The 16,139-nt window shown below is 42.2% G+C and overlaps 2 protein-coding genes across 2 annotated transcripts; one reads left to right on the top strand and one right to left on the bottom strand.

The window, feature by feature from the left end:
- Positions 1–903: 903 nt before the first annotated feature.
- Positions 904–13,741, top strand: LOC127778305 (calmodulin-binding transcription activator CBT). Its single transcript, XM_052304886.1, has 13 exons — positions 904–1,057; positions 1,695–1,820; positions 6,872–6,987; positions 7,074–7,162; positions 7,920–7,965; positions 8,654–8,822; positions 9,028–9,123; positions 9,199–9,281; positions 9,827–10,207; positions 10,864–11,555; positions 11,959–12,514; positions 12,757–13,074; positions 13,358–13,741. The coding sequence occupies exons 1-13, from the start codon at positions 991–993 to the stop codon at positions 13,400–13,402; spliced, it is 2,784 nt and encodes a 927-aa protein (XP_052160846.1). The 5' UTR covers positions 904–990; the 3' UTR covers positions 13,403–13,741.
- A 114-nt stretch (positions 13,742–13,855) lies between these two features.
- On the bottom strand, positions 13,856–15,829 carry LOC127778306 (myricetin 3-O-rhamnoside 1,2-glucosyltransferase UGT709G2-like). The gene is made up of 2 exons (XM_052304887.1): positions 15,768–15,829; positions 13,856–15,650 (listed from the first exon to the last, which is right to left on the bottom strand). Exon 2 carries the CDS (start codon positions 15,520–15,522, stop codon positions 14,077–14,079), a length of 1,446 nt encoding a protein of 481 aa, XP_052160847.1. The 5' UTR covers positions 15,523–15,650; positions 15,768–15,829; the 3' UTR covers positions 13,856–14,076.
- Between the last annotated feature and the right edge of the window lie 310 nt (positions 15,830–16,139).

Genomic DNA, 16,139 nt, shown 5'->3' with positions numbered 1-16,139 from the left:
CCTAATTAATCCATGATTAGCCTATGTGATGCTACAGTAAACATGTGCTAATTATAGATTAATTAAGCTTACAAAATTAGTCTTAAAACATGATTATCCTATTTTCTAGGACGAACGATGCCAGCAATTCTGTACTGATTGAGTGATTGATTTGCGCAAACGTTGTCACGCAGAATCAAAAAAGTATACGAACACTAAGGTGGTGTTTGGATCTAGTGACTTAACTTTAGTCTCTGTATTTAGACACTAATTTAGAGTATTAAATATAGACTACTTATAAAACTAATTACATAAATAAAAGCTAACTTGCGAGACAAATTTTTGAAGCCTAATTAATCCATAATTAGAAAATGTTTACTGTAACATCACATAGGCTAATCATGGATTAATTAGGCTCAATAGATTCATCTCGCGAATTAGTCCAAGATTATGGATGAGTTTTATTAATAGTCTACGTTTAATATTTGTAATTAGTATTCAAACATCCGATATGATAGGAACTTAATTTTAGTCCCATCTAAACAGCTTCTAAAAAAATCGGCCTTTCTTCTTTTTTCTTCTTCAAAAAAGCGCTTTGTTCAAGGATGCCACGTGTCAACGCCTGATTCGAAACACTGACATGTGGGGCCCACCCGTGTCACATGGAACAGCTCAAGGATCTGCTTCACCGCAGCGCTGATGCTGCCAAGTATGCAGCCACCCACCCCCCCCAACTACTCCGCCACTGACAGGTGTGTCCCACAACATCCTCACACTGCTCGTGGGCCCCACGCGCAGCTTTTTTATTTAAAATAATCCCGTACGTTTTTTTTTACCAATACTTTTTGTAATAGTATCCTTTTGCATTAATTATTGTTACTGATTTTTCTCGTCGTTTTCCTTTTTCTTTCTTTTCTTTTAGTTTTTTTTCTAAAGTCTCCTCTCCACCTCCAGTCCTCCTCGTTGTCTTCCTCTGCGAGAGCAGCAGCGGCGGAGGCGGAGGCGGCGGCCATGGCGGGAGCGGGCGGATGGGACCCGCTCGTCGGCTCCGAGATCCACGGCTTCCTCACTTACCCAGGTTGCCGCCGCCCCCCATCCCCGACCGCGGCCTTTTCTATTTCCTCTCGTTTTGTTTTGTTTTTTTGGTTGATTGAGTTCGGCGCGGGGGGATTTCTATGGTTCTTCGTGGTGGTTTTTGCTCTTTTTTTTTTTGTCTCGTGCTGTCTTTTCTCGGCGTGTTTGGTTCGTTTGGGGTTTGAGACACTGGCGTTTGATGTTTTCTCCTGCTAGCTGCTGTAGTTTCCTGTTTTTTTAGGTGTTACTGTTCACACATTTCCCCCATGTTGAGCTGCTGCTGTGCTGGATAGGTGTGTTTCTGCGGATAATCCTTGCTGTTTGTGGTTCGGTAGCTTGATTGAAGTGGCCGGTTGCTTGTTTTGGTTTCGTGTTGCTTGTGTTGTTGGAATTTGGTCGGATGCTTCGTAGTTTGCGGGGTTTTTGACAGTTCAATTCCTTTGTCTATCTGATTTTTCCTGCTTAAATTTCGTTCCGTTAAGTTTCAGGGATTTGCGGCTAGCTCAAAGCTTGGTGTTTTTTTTTTCTAAGCTTTAGTTTGGCCTGATATTTTTAGGACACTGAGTTTATGCCGCATTCGCTGTTGAAAGAAATAAATCAATTTTGAGCTGACTTCTTGATTGGTGTATGTGTCGTGGTAGACTTGAACTATGAGAAGCTGGTGGCGGAGGCGGCGGCGCGGTGGTTCCGGCCTAATGAGATCTACGCGATATTGGCGAACCACGCGAGGTTCAAGATCCACGCACAACCGGTCGACAAGCCCGTGAGTATGTGTTCATGCACCCCTTTAGACCCTCATGTACCTGCCATGGTCTTTTCTTTGATGGTATGATGTGAACTCAAGGGAGCAGAGCATAGGGGCACGTTGATTGGTAAAGTGTTAGAGTGTAGGAAGGCAGTCATTTCTTGATCTTTTGGATTGGCTGTCTTGTGTGTGGAAAAAAAATGCTGTCTTGAGTTTAGGGCATCTTGGTCCATCGCTTAAGAAATAATGTGATGGTTGATTTTGCGATGGTCTTGGGGTGTTGAGCACCTGAGCGTCCCATCATTCGCGTTAGATGGATGAAAGCATGTTGAGTATTGAAGTACATTTACAGTAGGCATAATTGAATGAAATTGCTCTTGTTAAGAAATATTTGTGCACCAAGAGCCGTATTGTTACTATTCTGATCAAAATACCATCTCTAGGATCAGATTATGCGATATTGGATGTAGAAAAAATTATATGCTCCCAACATCAGTAAGGTTAATATTGCTCAAAATGTAGGTATCCACTTATGTATTTTCTATATATCAGTTACCTGAATTTATTATTTGTCAGCAACCTCACCTTGTACACAACATTGCCTAAAACTTGCTGACAACTTTAATAGAGCTTTAATGAAAATTTTTGTTTGGTTTGATTTTATTTGTATGGGAACATTTTTGTTTTATTCTTTCGTTGCTGGGGATTCATGAAACTAAAATTTTGTGTTTATGAACATCTTTTGTTACCACACATGCACAGGAATTTAGTCCTTATTCTTATCCTGTCTATCTTGAGTATTAAAATTTCAAAATATCATCTCTACGATCATAACAGAATGTGCAATCATGCATAACATGAATGCGTTTCTGTGTCCTGAATGTAAACTAGTTATCGTGCACGTGCAAAGCACGTTTTAGCAATTCATATGCGAAAGTACAACAACAAAATGGGACCTTTTTCATGCAGTGCACTCCATACGAATTCTTCCGGTAAAAATTAGAGTTTCATATCATAGTATGATCGCAATTTGGATGATCTTTACAAAACATGCACTTTGTATCCTAAAGTGACAACATAAGATGCAGTGCACCAGCTGCCTTCATTAACAGAAATTCCAAAGCTTCGTATGAATGCCCCACAGGACAACTACATAGAAACATGTGCATAGATATCTCATGAATCCAAAAAAAAAAAACTTTGGAGCATCTCTGGCTGAGAAAATAATTTGAATCATGACACTATATGATCACTGTTTCTATGAGATTGCTAGAATCACCATCTGGTAAAACAAGTTCATCAGCTAGCATCTCATATTCTCATTGATAGAATTGCATTACAGAGAGGAATACAATAGCCCATGGTTAGCAATCTCATGGCGGTTGACCTCAAACATATCAAAACCTAAGCTAAAGTGCAAAAGGAAAAGAGAAAATTAATATGATATTCTGCCACCAAGCCACACCAATGTTTGTAATATCCATAGCATGAGAAATCTTTCTCCATTCTGTGTAAAATAATGTTCATTTCAAACTTGAAGATCCATTACTTTCCCACCAGTATTGTTCCTATCAAAACTTAATTGAGATACATACGTTGAAAAACTATATAATCATATCCAAAGTCTAATGATAATGAATTAATGAATATATAACTATCGAAGATCTTTTATGTCTGAAGTGAGCAAATATATTGAAAACTGCATTGAAAGATGAACAAGATGCCATGGAAGGTACCGAAGTATTTCATGGGACATGCAGCTTTTATACCAATTTTCATCATCACATTTTGTCTCCCTTCCATATCTCGTCCAAGAGAAACACAAAACTGATCAATGTGTAAATTTAACTATCATCAATCCCTCTCCATAGCCTCTCCTTGGCCTTTTAGGCATTGTGACAAACAACATCAATAAAGACATATACCTACTGATGGCCACATGAATGATTATTGGATGGCCAATATCTATAAGAAATTCTATGCAATTACAGGAACAACAATAATTGCATTTAATAATGAGAAAAATATTCCCTCCATAACGTTTATTGCTGAAGAATAGTTTGATATTTCATTTTCCAAAACACTAAGATAATCATTATATGTATGGAACTGTCTATATGTGAATTGTTTATGATGCAGTATAATATTATTATATTGAAGCTGCAACATAGTGTTTCTAAATTACCTGTCCTTGTTGACAATGTTGACTTGCAAAGCCTATCCTATTATTCATCACCAAGGGAAGTGGCCAGCAGCAGCACATTGGGAGAGGAATGAGATTATATGTAATTCTTAAACAAAAAAGAATAATCTGTCACCTGTGTACATCAACAATGTAAATTTTGAAGGTAGCATCATAACATTAGCATCACACTGCCATATTGTCAGAAATCAGGATTTCTCCTTATTTCAGAGGATTAATTGAAAGCAGAGGAACCAAAAATAAGTGCATTAAATAAACAAAAGGCTGCTCATTAATCTGATGAGACTCTATCGTTCCTAATATACAGACACAAGATTTTGAATTCAGACTTGAATCTACAATTCAACTGTCAGATTGTATGAATTGGAGATGGGGATTCCAAACTCACCAACAAATTCGTCATGGCAACATCGAGCTGAATCAGGTCTCAACATGTCACCATTCAGCTGAACAACAAAATACAAATAGAGGACCAATGGGAAATCATAATTGACACATCGTTTGCCACAAAAAAGCTTGAGCATAAGAAATAGTGAATGATTAAAAATGAAAAATGAGAGTCAGCTGCCAGCAACAAACGACATCGTCACGTAAAAGCACTTTTAATACATACGCTATAGATAGAGTATTATCACAGGCCAATATAAATTGTCTGCAGGTAAAATAATGGTAGCAAACAAATCAAAATTTAGAAAAGCAAAATAATGGACCTGTCATTGCAGAATTTTGCGGTGTAGGGCTTAGTACATTACCCATTGAAATTAATCAGAATGCATGGTGATTGTGCACTATCAGCTCAATAACTCCAAGTCTATTTAATTGAATTAAAGGCAAAGTATTAGTAAACTCTAAAATAAAGTCCACACTCTATTGGATGCAATAAAATTTTGATGTTTCTTTTAGCATGAAAATATCAGAAGTACAATTAATTAGAAACGTGTGACATAGAAATACTACCTGTCATTATAATGCTCTTCTGTTGATTAATGTGGAAAACTATGCAGTTCTTTTGATTTCCATCTGAGCTTTGGATTTCACCACATGTGTCACCAGAGTTCAGTGCAATAAAATTTCTTCTACTGCCTAAAATCATACATCATGAATTGTTGTGAGTACTAAAAGAAGTAGCAGCATCTAAAAGTATAGCAGGTTCTTTCCTGCTTGAACTTTTAGTTGCACCACTATCATGGCCAGAGTCTCCCATTGAGTCAGTAGCAGTAGTTTTCACTTCTTAATAATAGTCTGTATCTAGCGAAGAAAAAAAACTATATAATAGCAAAACAGAAATATATTGAACATATGTCTGCACTGCAGATTCCTACAAATATGCATACTGATCATGTCTCCTTATCCATCACACAAAGCAGCATCATCGTCGTGTCTGAGCCATCTGCAGACATGAACAGCAGGTGGAATTAGCGTCATGCTACCATCGCTGGCCCCAGTGCCGCCCTTCTTGCTCCACCCATGCCTAGCACAAAGGAACCTCCATACACACACACACCCGGCACATACGGACTTTTGCAAACCTCTGCATCCACCTACATACAGACATACAGCTCCAAGCACATATACATCTGTGACAAACAACACACTGTTTTTTATTTTCATTATAAAAAGTCATGGTTCTTGATCCATCTCCACCAATGCTTCTCCTAATCAGAAAAAGGTAACACCAATAAAAGATTTGATCGATCTCAACCATATGCACAAATCTAACAACACAAATCATCCCAGGGGTGACAGCAAAAGAAGGGTTGTGTGTTCTTTTTGGTGATTGTTTCTAGGGTTTGAGCAGGAGAAATATTTTACAAATCAAAGCAGTAGATCGAAGCAATACCTTGTGATTGATGCTCCTCCATCACCTAGAAGATGCTCGCCGACGGGGAGATGCACGGCTTTGGTTCTTCCACACCAAAGCCGTTGTCGAATCAGCCGTCCTGGTCGAAGCTGCGGGGATGGGTAACAGCGGGGGCGAGTGGGCAATGCCCTCCCAGTACCCTTTTCATCAACCGCGGATGGGGCCGAGGTCGGCTCTGGCCGCGGCGGTCGTGGTGGCGGTGGTGGCGGAAGGGGACCTCGACGGCGGCGGATGGGGCCGAGGTCGGAACCGGCCACGGCGGTGGGGAAGAAGCAGCGGCTCCGGCGGCAGTCCACGCGGGGAGGATCTCCAGCGAGGATGCGGCGGCGTGGCGGCAGAACATGCGGGGAGGAGGAGCGAGCGAGGAGGAGGAGAAGCGAAGTCTTCGCGGGTGGAGGAGGAGCAGCGAAATATCCGCGCGTGGATGGATCGCGCGGTGGTGAAATCATGCGCGCAGATGGACGGTAGGGATTGATCCGGGTGATTTGGCCTGTAGGATTGGAAGGAGACAACTCCTCCTTTTTATATTAGTATAGATTACAAATTAATTTGTGCTTGCTCTGAATTCTTTCTTTTGTTGTTCTGCCATTTCTACTAGTCAGGCTTCTCTATGTTCACTTTGACACTGACCTTTTTTTTTAAAATCTGCTCACCCATCTGCACGGGTAATTTTTAGTGGCTATTTGTCATTCACCTTTTTTTCACCAATAAAACACCACTCTATCATGCACGATATTCCATAAGAACATTAGTCACTCAAAATTTCTTTTATGCTAACTGTATAATTCCGTCCAAAATCCCTTATATTTTGGGACAGAGGGAGTAACTAGGGTATGTTTCTGATTGCATTACATTGTGAGGATTTCCACCTCTTGAAATTATGTTGAAAACTGTTGCATGCTTCCGTGAATCATATATTAGTCCCCAGTTTCCAGTTCCATCCTTTTGCTATCAGAAACTGTTTTGTGCATTCCAAGCAAACATGAGCACTAACTTTCTTTTAAATCAGGTGGAACTGTTGTTCTATATGATCGTAAAGTAGTCAGGAACTTCCGTAAGGATGGCCATAATTGGAAAAAAAAGAAGGATGGCAGGACGGTCCAAGAAGCTCATGAAAAATTAAAGGTGAAAGGGGGAAAACCCAAAAATTGCCTGACTGGTGCTATATTCTAATACCCCCTTTACTGGTATTGATTTGTGTCATTTTGTAGATTGGTAACGAAGAAAGGGTTCATGTCTATTATGCTCGAGGTGAAGATGATCCAAATTTCTTTCGAAGATGCTACTGGCTACTTGACAAGTAAGAGTTGAACTCCAACAGTTCTATTTTTTTTTCTTTCAAATTTCGACAAAATCGACTTGCATCCTTGTTTGCATCTTATGGTCTTATCTGCAAGTAGACTGTGCTCTTTTCAGCAGATTGTGACAAATAGCTACTATTGTTTGGCTAATACAGGCTTCTTAAGACATTTTTCTGTCAATATGGCTACATTCACCATGTCAAAAATTAATATATTCATATATATGTTAATGTTGGACTAGGACACCCCATTGTGTTCTTTGCTTTCCCAAACCTATCTGAAGTTTAGTACAAATTTTCTATTCTCTGAGCTGGAAAACTGCTTTATACTAGGGGTAGGATATTGCAGTTATTGCATATTTGCATTTTATGTTAATGGATACATTAGCTTTTTATACAGTATAACTTATATTTTATTTTGCTGTGCCGTGTTTTCTTCCCACTTCAATGAGTTAAAATTGAGACATCTCTAATAATTTTTGTGATGAACGTGATAACATATTCTATGAACAAGAATGTGGTCAAATTTTGTATTGATAACCTTAGGATGGATTTCTAACAAAAGAAAATTTGTATTTGGTTACAGAATGCATAGATATGCTGTAAAATTGATATTTTCCACAGTATGTTCAGATGCAAAATTGGATAGATATACCATGCAACTCTTATTTGCTGATATGATTCTGCAACTTTTATTTGCTGATATGGTCCTGCAAATTTTATTTTCTGATATTGTTCTTGGTTATTTCTTATTCAGAGATTTGGAGCGCATAGTTCTTGTGCATTATCGGCAAACAGCTGAGGTACTTCTTTTTCTCTCTTGTTTTATGTTTTACAATAAATTATTCATTTCGGATGCTGAAGTGAGGATGCATTCTAAATTAGTAACACTCAGTAACTCGTTAAGTATTTTTTGATCTGTTTCAGCTTATGTAGATCTCATGATAAAAGATATAATCTTTCAAGAACAAATAGAAAGAGCCTGCATTTGGTTATCACATTCTTTCTGCTGTTTGTAATTTTGTATAGTTTTTTTTTCTTTTGTATTTTCCTGCACTGCATTAAGTTGACCAGATGCTCTTCGCCTACTAACTGTTAAAAGGTTGGTGGCTAGATTTAACATTTTTATCAGTGCTATTTTCTTTGTTGTACACAATGATTAATTTCTAACGTGGCCCAGCAGAGCATGCTGTTCTCTGTATCTTTTATTCAAAGATTTATTTAGCTTTCTATGGACAAAGAAAGGGTACCAGCTATGCTTATCTAGTTTTCAAGTTGTCACGCAAGTCAAATCTTCACTCCTTTAAACGGAGTGATGGTGTATATACACCCATTCCCTTCATGACAAAAAAAAGATCTTTTCAGGATACTTCTAAGTAGATCTAATTAGACATGTTGTAGGATGTTCTGCAAAGGGTTGATGTCGTTGATCCTCTACATATTTATAGTTTCTGCTATGATCAGTCTCTTAATCTGGTTTATCTTGATCAGGAAAATGCAATGGCTCCTCCGAACCCAGAACCTGAAGTTGCAGATGTTCCTACAGTGAATTTGATCCATTACACCTCTCCTCTGACCTCTGCAGATTCAACCTCTGGTCATACTGAGCTATCTTTGCCAGAGGAAATTAATTCACATGGTGGCATATCAGCTTCTAGTGGTGAGACATGCTTGGATCCTGAACATTTATTGGATGTAAATGTGCTTCATTACCAGCTTTATGTTCAGAAAATTTTGTCTGAAAGTTTAGCTTCTACTAGTTTTTAGTTTCTCATTCTTTTCCATATTGTCATGTCATAATTTTTGTAGGCTGTTCCCTTCTCTACATGTCTTACTAATTTTATCTTGGATTGTTCATTACGCAGAGACTGGCAATCATGATTCCAGCCTGGAGGAGTTTTGGGCTAATCTTTTAGAGTCATCTATAAAAAACGACCCAAAAGTTGTTACTTCTGCCTGCGGTGGGATTTTTGACAAAGCTATGACAATTGATATTACTGTTGTAGAGTTATAATCCTGCTTATTGTATAAAACAGGTGGTTCCTTTGTGTCCAGTCAGCAGATTAATAATGGGCCGAAGAATTCTGGAAACATCTTCAATACCAGTATGGCAAGTAATGTAAGTTAGCTGCTACAAACCTATCGGTTTTAAACTGATAAGTGATATGCTCTGTGATTTAAATTGCAAACAAATTTCACTACAATTCTGGAACTCAATTGCTATTCTTTAGGTTTTAGCTTTAAATTCAGCATAGCATACCTGGTTGATACTCTGGAATTTGAGAGGAGCATTTGATTTCATGCAATTCTCTTCTTCCTTCATCAATACTCAGGGTCTTTCTGTATGTTAATTTTTATGAACCAGCAATGCTTCCTGTGAACTTATAAGTCTTCTATATAGTCATAACATATCCAACACATTGCAGATGTGATTATTCTGCCAATCTGGTTATAATGCAAGGTGGCCAGAAAAGCTGTTCTCTTTAGTCTTTACACTTCCGTCATCTCCTGTTTTTTTGATCTACAACTACAACACGTTTTATCTTAAAAGCCATGGGGATCCAATGATAAATATGAGTATGCGCTATTCAGTATACATGGGTTCTATTTCTGCACACATTTATGTGCATATGTATATATGCATATTTTTTTGTATCTATGCAGGCTATCCCAGCACTTAATGTGGTGTCAGAAACTTATGCTACAAATCATGGCCTCAATCAAGTAAATGCAAATCATTTTGGAGCTCTGAAGCATCAAGGAGATCAGACTCAATCTCTTTTGGCGTCTGATGTAGATTCTCAATCAGATCAATTTATAAGTTCTTCGGTGAAATCTCCAATGGATGGTAACACATCTATTCCTAATGAGGTGCCTGCTAGGCAGAACAGTCTTGGACTGTGGAAGTACTTGGATGATGACAGTCCTGGTTTAGGAGATAATCCAAGCTCAGTTCCACAGAGCTTCTGTCCAGTGACCAATGAAAGACTATTAGAAATCAATGAGATCTCCCCAGAATGGGCTTACTCTACAGAGACTACCAAGGTTGTCCTTTTGATATCTAGCAAACTTCCATGCTGTCTAGTTTTAGTTTCATTCTTGAAATGTTCAATTTTGATGGGAAAGCTGCGTTCCATTATTATCTGTTCCCAGTTACCAAAATTATTATTCTTGTTAACTTCAAAAAAAAATATTGTTTTTATTGTCTACAAGGTACCTCTTGGTTGGGTTGTTTCTGTCATAACTCCATATGCTACTTTGACTAATAATATTTACAAAAAGAATATTTTGAATAAATGGAGTAGCATATTACTTCCTCCGTTTCATAATGTAAGTCATTCTAGCATTGCCCACATTCATATAGATGTTAATGTATCTAGGCACACATATATGTCTAGATTCATTAACATCAATATGAATGTGGAAAATGCTAGAATGACTTACATTGTGAAACGGAGGGAGTACGATCGTTTGTTTAGTGATAAATCTAGTAACATCATTATTAAATGATTGATCTTTTTTATTTTTTCATTATTGATAGTCAAAGTTAAACATGTTTACTATTCTAAAAATGCTTATATTTTGGGATGGAGGGAGTACTATATAGAATTGCATGCATAATCCACCTGAGCTGTTATGTTTTATATTTATGTTATATCAAACTGCAAATTACTAAAGTATTGACGACTGCTGAATTGTAGGTCGTGGTGATTGGGAATTTCTATGAGCAATACAAGCATTTGGCTGGGTCTGCTATGTTTGGTGTCTTTGGTGACCAATGTGTTGCCGGAGATATTGTTCAAACTGGTGTTTACCGTTTCATGGTTGGACCACATACACCTGGAAAAGTGGATTTTTATTTGACTTTGGATGGGAAAACGCCAATCAGTGAGATTTGCAGTTTCACGTATCATGTTATGCATGGTAGTTCCTTGGAGGCTAGGCTGCCGCCATCTGAGGATGATTACAAAAGGACAAATCTTCAGATGCAGATGAGACTAGCTCGCTTGTTGTTTGCCACAAACAAGAAAAAGATAGCACCAAAGTTGCTTGTAGAAGGCACCAAAGTTGCCAATCTCATGTCAGCATTACCAGAGAAGGAATGGATGGATTTGTGGAATATTCTTAGTGACCCAGAAGGCACATATGTTCCTGTTACTGAAAGCTTGCTTGAACTAGTGTTGCGAAATAGGTTGCAAGAGTGGCTTGTTGAAATGGTAATGGAAGGTCATAAGTCTACTGGTCGCGATGATCTAGGACAAGGAGCTATCCATCTGTGTTCTTTCCTAGGTTATACTTGGGCTATTCGATTGTTTTCTTTGTCGGGGTTCTCCTTGGATTTCCGTGATTCTTCTGGTTGGACTGCTTTACACTGGGCTGCATACCACGGGAGGTACCCTCTATGTCCTGATATTTCTATCCTTCTTTTGCTGTGTAACATAGACGAAATAATATTAAAAATTAAACAACCCATTTACTGCATGAGTTCTGGCAGCTGTGATGTGTTCAGCTTATTTGTAAGTCAAGCTTGATTGGAAACTGACTAATGAGAAACCAAATAAGCAGCTGTTAGACAACATGAACCGAATTTTGTTATGAACAACCTGCTACATCTGGAACGTTTGTAATACATAAGCAGTATTTTCTATTATAGTGTGATCTTAGATGCATTTGGTTCATTTTTGCTGGAGACAACTAGTAATAGGCAATCTTGGGTACATTTTGTGTCGGAATAGATCGGGTCATAGATTTTTGATGACTTTCTTGTGCTCAACTTTTTAACATTCATTTTCCAGGGAAAGGATGGTTGCCACTCTTTTATCTGCTGGAGCAAATCCAAGTTTAGTTACAGACCCTACTCCCGAATCCCCTGCTGGACTCACTGCTGCTGATCTTGCAGCAAGACAAGGTTACGATGGCTTGGCAGCATATCTTGCTGAGAAAGGATTGACTGCACATTTTGAGGCCATGTCACTGTCCAAGGATACTGAGCAATCACCATCAAAGACTAGGCTAACAAAACTACAAAGCGAGAAGTTTGAGCACCTTAGTGAACAAGAACTTTGCTTAAAAGAATCTCTAGCAGCCTATCGCAATGCTGCTGATGCTGCCAGTAATATCCAAGCTGCACTCAGGGAGAGAACTCTTAAGCTTCAAACAAAAGCAATTCAATTGGCTAATCCTGAGATTGAAGCATCTGAGATAGTTGCTGCTATGAAGATTCAACATGCATTTCGGAACTACAACAGAAAGAAAGCAATGAGAGCTGCTGCACGAATACAGAGTCATTTCCGTACATGGAAGATGAGGAGGAACTTCATTAACATGCGAAGACAAGTTATCAGGATACAAGTAAGCTTCTGCATCTTCTTGTTGCATGTTTTGATTTGTTACTTCTGTCCTCACTGTGCTGAAGAGCACTTGTGGTAGCTCAATGTGTTGGAACTTGGAAGGCAAATTAATGTCATTTGATATTTCAAATTTTCAATGTTCTTATTTTTGGTGAGAAAAAAAAAAGGAAGTTGCTGTGCCTTCTTATATTGTTCATGTCATGTGTATTGGATCTTGTGTATTGACTACAATATTTTGCTCAGGCTGCGTACCGAGGTCATCAAGTGAGAAGGCAGTACCGCAAGGTAATATGGTCTGTTGGAATTGTTGAGAAAGCAATTTTGCGATGGAGAAAGAAGAGAAAAGGCCTTCGTGGGATCGCATCTGGAATGCCAGTAGTTATGACTGTGGATGCCGAAGCAGAACCAGCAAGTACTGCAGAAGAAGACTTCTTCCAGGCCGGCCGGCAACAAGCCGAGGACAGGTTCAATAGATCTGTGGTTCGCGTTCAAGCCCTGTTCCGTTCTTACAAGGCACAACAGGAGTACCGGAGGATGAAGATTGCTCATGAGGAGGCCAAGGTAATTTTTTTTAAAACTTTCTCCAATAATTGCTGGCATGTGCCGACTACCATATATTATTTGATTTTTACACATTCCAATTATCCTTTAGAACTTGTATTGTAGCCATTTGTCAACCAAATACCATCTCCAAAAAAAGGGGAAAAAAACCCATACCGCAGCATGCCTAACGCCTATGTCTTGCACACAATTTCTTAAAGAAAACATGGAATATGCTATTGCAGTGGCATATATTTTTTGTTGACACAATCTCTTGAGTTATGCTTGTCACTGTGCTGTGCAGATTGAGTTCAGTGAAGGGCAGCTAGGAGCAGCATGCAGGAGTTGAAATGGTTTTTAGGGACAGCTAGTTTCTCTAATTCTTGTCTTGTACATTATTGGAAATGCTAGAACAACCTGCAGTTTGCCGACGCTGTACATTTTAGGACCATCTGAATGATCTGATACAGCTTTTGCTGACCCCTTCTGGCTGATGAATTTGATGTTAGCCCTGTAGTAACTGTGGTGGTTTGCGTTTGGCTGGCTTTAAGCTGGACATAAACAGCGTGTGCTTCAATGTACATGTAGATGCAATGCAAGTACATATCATGTTGTAAATGCTAATAAGATTAGCAATAATCGGCAAAGCCCTGAGCCAATGACAAGGAGTGTGGTTTTTCTCTGTTTTTGCAAGCCTGTTTTTACGTACTCCTTTCGTCCTAAAATATAACAATTTTAATCCTAAAATATAACAATTTTAAGGTCCTAAAATATAACAATTTTAAGATAGATAGGACATATCATGTTATATTTTAGGACGGAGTTATATTTTGGGACGGAGTGACATTAGAAACTTTGGTAAAAAATTAAGTGGACTTCCTTTTATTGTCTTTTATCATATGATAGCATGATCATTTATTCGTACGACTGTAGCATGATATCGCGTCTAGGACCACAACAACAACCACTGTACCACAATCAACGTGCGTAATGGCTTTGATTAACGAGGCCAACCGACTATAGTCAATTAGCGTGTTGGATACGCGTGGCGAGCTCCTGAAGGAAGCCGACGAGCCTCTTGAACTCCGTCGCCGACGAGCCGCCGTCGGCGACGTCCCGTCTCACCTTCTCCGCCAGCGCTTGGGCCGTCGCCCTGATCTCGCCGGACTCCATCGCCTCCCTCACCATCCTCGCCACGACGGCGGCGTCGCACGCGTCCTTCATGTCCAGCCCCGTCCCCCACACGCCGCCCACGAACCTGCTGTTGATCTGCTGGTCGACGAAGAACGGCCAGCACACCGTCGGCACGCCCTCGACGGCGGCCTCCAGCGTCGAGTTCCACCCGGCGTGCGTCAGGAAGCACCCCACGGCGCGGTGCCGCAGCACGTCCCGCTGCGGCGCCCACTCCACGACGCGCGCCTTGCTGTGCCCCGCCGCCGCCGCCGTGACGGCTTCTTGGAGGTCGGCGTGCTGCAGCCTCGCCGTGACCATGTCCGGCCGGAGCACCCAGAGGAACGGGTGGCCGGCGGCGACGAGCCCGGACAGGAACTCCGTGAACTGCTCCGGCGAGATGACGGTGAGGCTCCCCAGGCTGACGTACACGACGGACCGGTCCGCCTGGCCGTCGAGCCACGCCATGCAGCCGTCGTCCTCGCGCCACAGGCTGGTGGCCGCCGCCGGCGCGGGGGACATGGCGTGGAGTGGACCGACGGCGAAGACGTCGCGCACGCGCGGCGCGATGTGCGCCAGCGCTGGCGCCTCCAGCGACGCGGCCGTGTTGAGTATGACCGCCCGTGCCTTGCAGCTCCCCGTGGTGAGGTCGACCAGCATTTGCAGCTTGGGATGGACGTCGTGGTCGTTGCCGTGGCGGCGGAAGGTGCTCGGGAGATCTCGCCGGCGAAGGAATCCCTCCATGCCGGGAACGCCACGCACCGGCTCGTCGAGGTCGCCGCCGGGTGGGAACGGCAGCTCACCGAGCTCGAAGAGCCTGGGCACGGACATGTACGCCAGTAAGCTAGACGCGCTCGCCGTGCGGAAGGCCAGCGCGGGCACGCCGAGCTCCTCGGCGACGTCGATTGCGAACGTCAAAAGTGCGTCCGCCACGACGGAGGTCACCGGCGGGAAGCCGCCGGCGCCGCCGCTCCCGACCAACAACGAGCCGAGCAGAGCACGGTACGCGGCTTGGCCAGCGCCCAGGAGGGAATCGACCATCACCGGGACGTCGCTCGCGGAGCGGGGATGGTCGTCGGGGAGGCCGTCCGGGACGGACAGGAAGCGGAGGCGCCGTGGCGAGCCCGCCGTGGTTGCGGCGGCGGCGTTGCCAAGGCGGCGGAGGTTGTGGTCGGTGTGGAGGAAGGTGACGTGGACGCCGGCGGCGGCGGCGAGGGCGGTGGCGAGGTGGAGCATGACGTTGATGTGGCCCTGCAGCGGCATCGGGAACACGAGGACGTGCGCCGCCGCCGCGCCCATCGGTGCCGGAGGTGGCCGGCCGGCGCGTCTCGCCCCTGTGCTGCTCTGCCCAGTCACGGGCTCACAGACAGCTTGGTAGTTGGAGGTGAGTGGCAAGGCAAGACATGCACGTGGACGAAGGCCATCACCTGTGTACCCACTCACTAATAAGGGCATCACCAGTAGAAAAAAAATTGAAAATATATCTTTTTTTTATAATAATTCGCGTTTATATACATGCATGCGACGGAGTTACGAAAATATACCTAACCTGCGGCGTGGTGTGGCGATACGGGAGCGACGCGCAAGCGCAGATTAGAGGCACGGGACTGGTGGCCGGAGCGGTCCCGCAGGTTAGAGGAGCAGGACTGACGCGGTTCCGCATCTCGGGCATGCAGCACCGGCGCAGTCCCGCTGGGCAGCAGAGCGGCACGCGGTGGAGTGCGGGACGGGCGAGCGGCATCGACTCGGTCCCGCACGCTACGGTGCCGCACACTGGAAGTATGGCACCGCTCTTTATCGCACAGTAAAAGCAAGTTCCCAGATCATATGAGTCCTAGGCTTTTGTGTACAGGAAAAATAAATCCAATCACTCCTAAACTTTTGCGCAAACTAAAAACAAATAGCTGCTAAACTTT

This window comes from Oryza glaberrima, chromosome 7 (assembly GCF_000147395.1).
Source record: "Oryza glaberrima chromosome 7, OglaRS2, whole genome shotgun sequence".
Lineage (NCBI taxonomy): Eukaryota > Viridiplantae > Streptophyta > Magnoliopsida > Poales > Poaceae > Oryza > Oryza glaberrima.
This window is presented reverse-complemented; position numbering and strand designations above follow the sequence as displayed.